Source organism: Archocentrus centrarchus, chromosome 9, assembly GCF_007364275.1.
Source record: "Archocentrus centrarchus isolate MPI-CPG fArcCen1 chromosome 9, fArcCen1, whole genome shotgun sequence".
NCBI classification, from domain to species: domain Eukaryota; kingdom Metazoa; phylum Chordata; class Actinopteri; order Cichliformes; family Cichlidae; genus Archocentrus; species Archocentrus centrarchus.
The window spans coordinates 22,233,021-22,242,655 of record NC_044354.1 but is presented as its reverse complement, the minus strand read 5'-3'; the positions used below and the strand labels follow the sequence as shown (position 1 = coordinate 22,242,655).

Sequence of the window (9,635 nt, the reverse complement as noted above, 5' to 3'; positions counted from 1 at the left end):
GCAACGCAAGTTTGACAGCGTTTGACTGAGCAATGTGTCACGCGACAGGACTGTGACACTGTTTTTCAGTTGACTCCCAGTTCTCTTTTTATAAAGTTCAGATTTTAGACAATACAAACGGAACATTGGAGCGGTTAACATGCTATAGATTGATGGAGACAACTGAAGACCCCTGGGACGAGTTTCTATCACTAAAGGTAACATAATAAGAAACTTTAACAAGCTATTGTGGTGTTTAAGCTAGCTTACTTCATACTTGAGGTTTGTACTAAGCTAAAACCTTGTGCTCTGTATGGCAAGAAAATGGACTGTTTAGATTTTGTGAGTCCGGTACAGTTGATCGAACCGGTGATCACGTTTGGTTTGTATCTGTATTTTATCTGCAGGTTTGAACTCTTAAAAATAAGGAAGAAACTTCACTCCACTAAGGTGGTCGAGAATGGCTAACAACAGGGACGCCAATGAGAGGACCCCTCTTTTGGACTCAGATTCAGAGAGCAGACCTTCACCACCGTCAGTCTTCGAGGGAAGAAGACTGGCATGTGCAGCTATCCTGCTGGCCGAGTCATTAGAGAGGGTTGCTTTCTATGGCATAACATCCAACCTGGTCCTTTTTCTCAATGGTAGTCCCTTTTATTGGGAGGGCACTCAGGCAAGTCAGGCACCTCTTATGTTCATGGGAGTAACGTACCTGATTTCACCATTTGGAGGCTGGTTGGCGGATGCGTATCTTGGAAAATTCGTGACCATTGCCGCAAGTTTGGTTCTGTACTTTTTTGGCATGCTGTTTTTCCCTTTCATTTCAAACGATGACACCAGGATACACCTGTGCGGAGAAGAAATGGCGTTTCCTGTGCAGCCTGCTGAGTGTCTGAGCACAAACAGTACCCCTCCAAAAAATGTAACCTGCCCCATTCGTTCCCCATATTGTGGCCCGGCAGTCTTCAGTGGACTTTTCTTAATTGCACTAGGTGTGGGTACTGTGAAGTCCAACATCACTCCGTTTGGGGCAGATCAGGTAGAGTATAAAAAAAACACTTTTTAAGTATTAAAGTTTGTATCAAATAGGAAAGACCTGGGATTCCTTGTTTGCTGTAACTATTGAAGGCTATAAAGTGAAAGATTTGTTTTCTGGAATTGGCCTGTATAAGATTGGATATGCAGTGGGGACATCAAGGAAGTCAGACATGTGATGAAACTTTAGTTGCGCCATGACATTTCACTTAGATGTGCGTGCTCTTGGTTATCATTTCTACTTATAGCTGTTCCCATTAGAAAGTAGATATTTTGGAGCGTCATGTAGAATAGATGACACATCTCCCTGACACACATGTACACACTGACATGCTTAAGAACACTTCTTTTCATTAGGCTTTTTTGGTAATAAGAAGTGAAACACACATCTGTCAGTTTGGTGTCAAAATTATCCATCTCTTCAAGACGCGATCATGGAAGTGGGGAAAGTTCATCAATGGTGTCATTATTTCTCAAAATAATCTGACCAGGAGTGGATAAAAGCTTTCAAATGGGACTGGCAGGCTGAATATGATTAGTTCAAGATTTTCACATTTCTGTCAATGTTCTTTTGATTATATCACGAAAGAGAACACATGTTTTGTTAAAGTCTGCTAGCGTTAAAGCAAATTCAACATTACATAAGGTTTTTCCTCAGTACTGAAACTGAAATTTGTACCTCATACAGACAGAATTTTCCCACTAATGATCCTCCAGCTGAAAGTCCTTAGTGCGTGGGAGCTGTGAATATTTAAGTGAAACAGAAGAGTTCCTGTTAAAATTGGTCTGATTCTTAATAATGACACCCTCTCACAGTGTAAAAATTATCATACCGATTGTTGTGATTTTCCCCTTAAGCGCAGTTCATTTGCATTGAAAAGTTTGTGATCTCTTTGGAAATACCAAGGCTTGTGATTTTGTTACTAATAAAATGTGGTCTGAACTTCAAGCACAATTGTAAGGAAACACAATCTGACAAAACATATAACACAGAGTTATATTTATGTTATTTTATTGTTTGTAATAACTCATTGCTGAACCTCCTTTAGCAGCTACAGTTTTCAAACAGGAGCTTTTTCCAGTAGCTGCTTATAAGACTTGAACAAAAATGTTATGTTTGTTTGCTACTTGGACAGCTGCCCTTATGTACTCTTTAACTCAATAGTAACAGATATGCGAACCATGAGGTAGCAAAGGAGCTCAAAACCATGTGATGTTTTAAGGTCATGATGATAGTGCTGTCCACCTTTGGATAGCGCTATCATCCTTTGTCACCCATCATTGATCCAGAAATGTTGTTGAGGGTCCAGTGGTTTTGTTCATTGTGTGTTTTCCCCTCCAACACTATTTTTATTCAGTGTTTTCCTGACAGTGGACATATGAACACAACTTCTGTCATGTACGCACACTAGTCTCAGTAAACGTTCACCAAAGCATGCTAATGCTTGTTGCACTGACAACATTTGACCACTCTGACAAAGATTATAATTTATTTTGTCTTGTTTGTTTGGTTTTTATTGTGGTTTTAGTTCAATCTAATAATCTTGCACCCAGGTCTTTAGGAAAAAGGCTTTTTGAGCCTTTTACTGCTTCATGCATCTCTAATTGTTTTACAGTCCCAAGGAAACTGTTCATGGTTTATGCCCGCCAATCCAAATGCAGACTTTTATGTGTTTATTTATAGGAAGGGCCAACTCAACAGCCCAGATTTCTGATCTCATCTTCTTAATTGGATACCACAGAGGTTCACACACAGTTGGCGGTTTCATTTAGTCACATTGTGTTTAGTATAATTGTGACTTTTATGAAGCTCAGACAACATTTTATGTGTAATCAGTGCAGAAATCTCAGTCATTTCCCAGCCACAAGACTAAATTTTCTCGCAGCTATGAAAGTTGTAGTATTACAGGTGAGGTACACCAGGCCAAAGAGTTTCAGCTTACAGTCAGTGTATTGTATACTATACTGATTATATCCTGTACTTGATTAAGAGATAAAACCAAAGCTACAGCATGACATGTTTTTCTCACCCAGGCATGACTAAAGGAATTAGTGAGAACTAAATGCAGAAGCAACAAAGGAAAAAGTACTCTGTGTGCATTGTTTGTTGAATTGCTGCTGTTGCAATGATGGAATTACATTCATAACTGACTCTGCACAACTGCACTGCTGAACCCCAGAATGTATTGACCTTATCTTTAGTATATTAGGTAGGTAATTTTAGCTGTACCGGTGCATCTTTTGTGCTCATAAATAAAGGACATATCCATCATGCACTGATAAAATCTTTTTGCTCACAAGGATAACTGTATTTAGAATGTATGTATGCCATTCTAATAATAACGTTTGCATAGATTATATTGCGGCTTTACTAAGCGAACATTGTAACTTTTAATTGCACACTTTTAAAGAATGCTAAAAACCACAAAAGCAGATAAAGAATAAGCAAAAAGATGCTTCTCTCAGTGTTCTGCACATATTACTCAACTCATGATAATACACCTATAACACACCTTTTATTTTATTACAGTTTGTACAGTATTTTTTAATCTATATATTTTACTATAAATGTAGCACATGTGTTGCCTCATACCAATTGATATTCAGCTTGTCATCATGGTTTCTTTGATGTTGGCAGTTTAGATTTTTTTTTTTGTTTTTTTTGTTTGTTTTGTTGAACTATTGCAGCTGCAGTTTTCATGTATTTGGGCTTTTCTGGACTCCTGGTTTCTGGCTTTGAAATCTTAATCTTGCATATGACTGCACTTCTTTTATAACAATCAAATGCTGGTAGTTAACATGCAAACCCATGACAAACCACTGTTGCAAAGTTCAGAGTACATTTGTCTTACAGTCTCGCTTTATGTTTGGCTATAAAATTAAAAAACTGCTTGTGTACATGATTGGTTGCCATCACCGTGTTCTGTGTGTGGTCACAGGTCAAAGACAGAGGACCAGAGGCCACTCGCAGATTCTTCAACTGGTTCTACTGGTGCATTAACTTAGGAGCCATCCTGTCACTGGGAGGTGTGGCCTACATCCAGCAAAACATTAGCTTTGAGCTTGGCTACATCCTTCCCACTGTATGCCTCGGGATCTCCTTCCTGGTCTTTCTGCTGGGACGTATGGTTTTCATCACCAAGCCTGCTGATGGAAGCGCCTTCACTGATATGTTCAAGATCCTGGCTTTCGCCTGCTGTTCACAGAAACCAAAGGAGCCAAACCTGCTCCGGTAAGAGTGGCATATCACATCTGTGTGCCACACTAATTAAAAAAGATGAAATAAAACTGCTTTGTCAAGCAATGCCTCTGAGGAGAAAAATGTTATAAATGACAAACAGCACACCCAGATTAATGACATTCATCAGTCTCAGTGGGACAGCTTCCTCCAATAGTGTACTGTTTTTTTTTGTTTATAACAGAGGTTTGTGAGATGGCGACTGTGAACCAGTGAAATAAAACAGCTAGGTTTTGTTGGTCGACCTTTATGTTAAATCCTTCTTTGATCCACCCGTATAATTCCTTTTTTCCCCACTGGTCCAGGCATTCATCTTTGTTCCATGTGGTTAAGTTATTTTGAAGTGCGGATACTTGACTTTGAACCAATGTTGCACTATTGGCTCAAAAATTTGACATTGAATATTTTAAGTTGGGCAGTCCTGCTGCCTTTCAAGAATTTCTTATTAAGGCATTTTCTCCAGAGATGGGGATTATAGGCTTTAGAAAAGTTTCTTTCCTATCTCTAGAAGTGCTGTTATTAAAGGCTAAGATGTTCAAAAAAAGGACTGATTAATCTCCCACTTCAAGACTATAGACTAATTCTAGTTTATTCTGGATTTATTTTTCTTTTATGCCATTAATTACTCTGTATTTTTAAATTATTTCAATCTGTTTTATATATATTTTTTTTCCCCTGTGAAAAAGCAAACCGGCACTATTGGACAGTGCCAAAGTGACTTATGGAGGAAAATTTCCTGAAGAAAAAGTCGAGGAAGTCAAAGCATTGGTGAAGGTTCTTCCAGTTTTCTTTGCCCTTATTCCATACTGGACTGTATACTTCCAGGTAAGGTCACCCCAAAAGTTAGATCAAAAGTTTTAAACACATTGCTCATGATGAGAAATATGAAGTAAGAACACAATCACACATTATCAGGTGAAATTTTTTATTTTTTTTGCTTCAGAATTGGAAAAGAGTAGTTTGCACCAGACACCATGGTGATCACAAAGTGGCGAACCACTTCATGCTGAGACTCTAATCTCCTTAATGTATTGCAGATGCAGACAACGTACATCTTGCAGAGCCTCCATCTGAAGATTCCTAATACAGCTGCAAACAACACCTCTGACTTCCATAAGGTAACCTAAAGTTGAGATTCTCTCCTGCACCTCTTTCCTGTTTAATTAAAAAATATGACACCAGTGTGGTCTGACTTGATTTGTGCTGTGGTTCTGTAACTGTTTTCTAATTCTCTTTAATTAAACGTAACAGCGTGGAGCTGCTTTCTCACAAGTGGTTTTGATCTATATTTTTCACTGCTGAAATTAAAGGAGTCAGTAGGTCACTGACATACAACAGCTGGAGGCAGCAGCAAAGGCTGGTAATGCTATGGGGATTAAGTCAGAACTTCACAGACTAATACCTAGCAGATTAGCAACCTGGCTGGGGTTGTATCTTCCAACAGCAGCGCCTCCACCTGTTTCTGTCTGGCAAATTTTTGCCGGTGTACCTGTTCCTCACTCTGGCTGATTCTTTTTGGCAAATTTGAGTTTTCATTTTACAATAGCAGTGGAGAAAGGGAGTAAAAATGGGGTGGGTGGAGTGGGCGAGGACCAGTGAAGTGACATGCAATAAATGGTCCAGCCAGGAATTAAGGACTTGCTGCTCAGGCATTTGTTCCTATGTGATATGTGTCCAGGACTTGGCTATCAGAACACCCCTGACAGATTGCATGTTAAGCTCTACAGTGCTTTGATGACTGAAACTCAAAGGTTCAAAAAGCAGTGAAATTAACTTGAGTAGCAACAGCAGCTTGCATAGTTCGGTAAGCCTGTTCATATTTCTGAACAGGCATGCTTGAGGTGGTTGTGGAGTGTACTGACTTCACAGAAATGTGAAGTGAAACACTTGCTGGTAAACCTCACAGTCTGAGCTAGTGCTGTTGAAATACCACAGTAATACTTGACTTGGAACACGGGGAAACTGTTTGGCATAGCTTTGTTTAATCATACATTTATAACTGTGTTCAAGAACTAGATTTTAAAGTGTTTCTAAACACGCTGTTTATCTGGTATCAAAAATGGAGCTATGCCTTTCCTGCTACCAGCCTCGACACTTGTCATCATCAAAAGGGAAGTGAGAATAGATGCCTCATGTCACCTGACACATTTCCGTGGCTAACCTGAACAAAAACTGTCTGTTCGAGGAAACGGCACCCATGCTAATAATAATGAAGTGGATATGGGAGACAGGGGTAAATGTGTTAGTTATTTATGAGATTAAAATCATAAATTTACAGTAATTGTTTGACTATTTGCACTAGTTTTGGTTTTCTTTACAGCTTGTAAAGAATCGACTTTTATTTGAAAATCACATTTTAAAATTAAAGTGGTTTTCAGTTCTAACTTATGATCCATACAAACCTTCACACCTTGTAACTCTTTCAGGGCCAGACAACTTACAGTTCTTCTGCAGCGATTACATATTTCTGTACGCAGTGAGAATTTCAAGCAGAGATATTTTTTTTTCATCCTGTTACAATAGATTATAAAGGTCCAAGCAGTGAAGCTGCAGTAAACGTTATGACACGGTTCAGAAATTTCCCCCAACAACTCACGCTAGCTGGTACTAATAATCAAGTTCATGTTTCTGCAGTTATTTCAGAAATGGCTTGGCAGCGATCTAAAATGATTTGTTCCATTGTTCTTCTTCTTTAACACATGTATAAACTCTGATTTTAAGTTAAGAGAAATTCAGTGATATTTGCAAAAGCTCATAGTGCTTAGATGCTGAGATTTGAGCTTATGTACACAAGCTTACCTGACTATAGAGAGTATCACAAGTATGAAAACTTGTATCTCAAAATATGATGCATGGATTCATACGAAAGCCAATTTAAGCCTGAAATTTCACAGTGATTAATTAAAGTATGTGTGGTGTTTGCTTAACTTCACAAAGTTAAACAAAAACACTTGGATAATGCTAGTGAGCAGCGTGTTTTTCTGTACATCCACTAATGTGTGAGAAAAATGCAGAAATGCGTACAGTAACTACACGAGGCTGCAGACGTTTGTCTGAAGCTTCTCCCCAACCGAATATCTGCTGCGCCTCATGACAGCTTGTGGTATAGAAAACTCGTACTGTCATTCATGAAAGATTATAAGGTGCACACTTTCATTTAGATTTTTCATTGTTAAATTTAACCAGTACGTGTAGTTGGAAAACTGACCATTCTTGAGTAAAATAATAGTTGTTTCTAATGTATTTACAAAGCTCGAGATGTATAATTTTACTGCTTTTATGACTCCCACAGAACCCCAAGCCAACTTTTACCTTTAAACAGACAAATAAGTATTGCAGATGTAATATTATTGCCTCAGTTGGTGATTGAGTGTTTGGAAAAGCATATTTCTCAGGTGAGAAATTCAGTAAGTCTCCTTTCTTGCTGAACTAAAGGTCTAGGGAAATAATAGCTAAAATCATCACAATCTACAAAATGTGGCTATATTTTAATGATCTTTTTTGATCCCTAAATGGTGGAGCTTTCCAATTTTTGCAAGATTAAGAGTAGCAGAAAATATACATCTTGAAATAGGTGTTTATTGTTTCCCAAATTGTTAAATCATTTCGTGAACCAGTATGCAGTATGTGTGTGTGGTTTTCATTTGAGGAACACTGAGATTTGGGCCCACTGAGGCACCTCAGTCATTCATGCCAGGCTTGCCTTGGCAAAGAAGAAGTCTCATTTAGCACTTCCCATCATTTTTGAATATGATAATGTACAAACAAGAGAGAAAAACACTCTCTAAGGAGACGCGTACAGATTGCCAGCGGTTGCTCTAAGAAATGGAAATTCAATTTGAGAATAAATGATCCTATCAGAAGTGTTAAACCAGAGATGCATCAGGAGCTCAGACCCACCCCCCCCCCCCCCCCACCCCCCAAAAAAACAAAAAAAAACAGCTCCAGCAGTTTGCACCGTTTCACTGCTCAGTCAGTGAAATATTACCTCAACTTGTAGATACTCTGTGTGCTTACAGTGGATTTTCAATTTGATTGATATGTCATTCAGTCTGTTTACACAGCACAATAATTCTTTCCATGGATTACCCTTTATCATAATAATTCAAAATCAGCTTTGTAAATTTTGTCTCATATGTAAGTTTTGATAGATAAGAATGTAAAAAGAAAACACATGAATCCGATTTAATACTAGTACTGCTGCTGCTACTGCTGGTGTGAATAATAATCCTAATATTTATTCAGTATTGACTGCCTGTTTGCATTACTGTGGATGGTATTTATGTTGTTTTTTTTTTTCTTCTTCATTGCATTATGTTTGGTTTTGACCACCTGGGGGTGCCAGAGCAGTATGAAGTCTAAAGGATGCACACACTCATGTGAATACAAACATTTGGTGAACTGTGTAGTTTTCATACTTAGTTGCTTTTTGTTCTCTTTTATCCCTCGTTTCTCCTCTGGATTCCCAAGATGACGTTCCGCTTCCCGGCTGCCTGGCTCACCATGTTTGACGCAGTGCTCATCCTCATGCTGATTCCACTGAAGGACAAAGTGGTGGACCCAATCCTGAAACGCCGCGGCCTGCTGCCCTCCCCTCTGAAAAGGATCGCAGTAGGGATGTTCTTTGTCATGTGCTCGGCCGTGGCAGCGGGTGAGTGCACCAGCAGTCAAGTTCTCGGTACCTGCCACTAAAGTAGGACAGGCAAACACAAAGGAAAACAGCAAAGTTAGAGCTCATTTTCTGTGGTGGATGGCACATGTAATCAGTACTTCCAGGGCAACAAGCAATACAGCTGTAGTGCCACATCTACTTTATCTATGGTTTTTTTTTGTGACATGGTTCTAATATAAAATAACTTCACAACATGTGATGAATATTGTCACTGAGGCAATTTTTGATCTCCTTTTAGTATGATTTACTGGTGTTTTGTTAATCTTCTTTTTCTCTCTCTCTCTATTTTATTTTATTTTTTTGAACTCGTGATTGCTGTTCTGGTGTTGCTTCATGTGGGATTCAGAAGATGGTTTGTCACAGATGTATAGTCTAACCTGGAATAAAAAAAACATGACTTTCCATCTGGCAAAAGAAAAGCAGCCCAGATATTGGGATTTTTTTCCCCCCCTCACTCAGTAGCTTAGAGAAGGCTGTGGCATCTAACTTTTTAGTCCTGTGTGACTGCACCAGCCGTGTTCTCTTCCAGTCTGTAGATTGTTTTCGAAATAAAGCTTCAGCCAGGCCTGTCCGCGGTTTGCTGCTGCACTGATGCATCCAGGCTAAAATGTTCCGAGCCTGAAGGCAGGAAGAAAGCCAATCAGGAATACTCCTGAGAGTCAGTGTACATTGTATTCTACAAACGATCCCATTTCTCTTACATGGAAATGC

At 39.0% G+C, this 9,635-nt stretch overlaps 1 protein-coding gene across 1 annotated transcript in view; it reads left to right on the top strand.

Moving 5' to 3' along the window:
* Position 1: 1 nt before the first annotated feature.
* slc15a4 (solute carrier family 15 member 4) overlaps positions 2-9,635 on the top strand; it is a 29,487-nt gene continuing 19,853 nt past the window's right edge. Inside the window, exons 1-6 of the mRNA XM_030738300.1 lie at positions 2-197; positions 387-1,018; positions 3,954-4,246; positions 4,939-5,077; positions 5,290-5,370; positions 8,723-8,903. Coding sequence (XP_030594160.1) covers positions 440-1,018; positions 3,954-4,246; positions 4,939-5,077; positions 5,290-5,370; positions 8,723-8,903 — 1,273 coding nt within the window. The 5' untranslated portion in view covers positions 2-197; positions 387-439. The remainder of the gene's footprint in view (positions 198-386; positions 1,019-3,953; positions 4,247-4,938; positions 5,078-5,289; positions 5,371-8,722; positions 8,904-9,635) is intronic.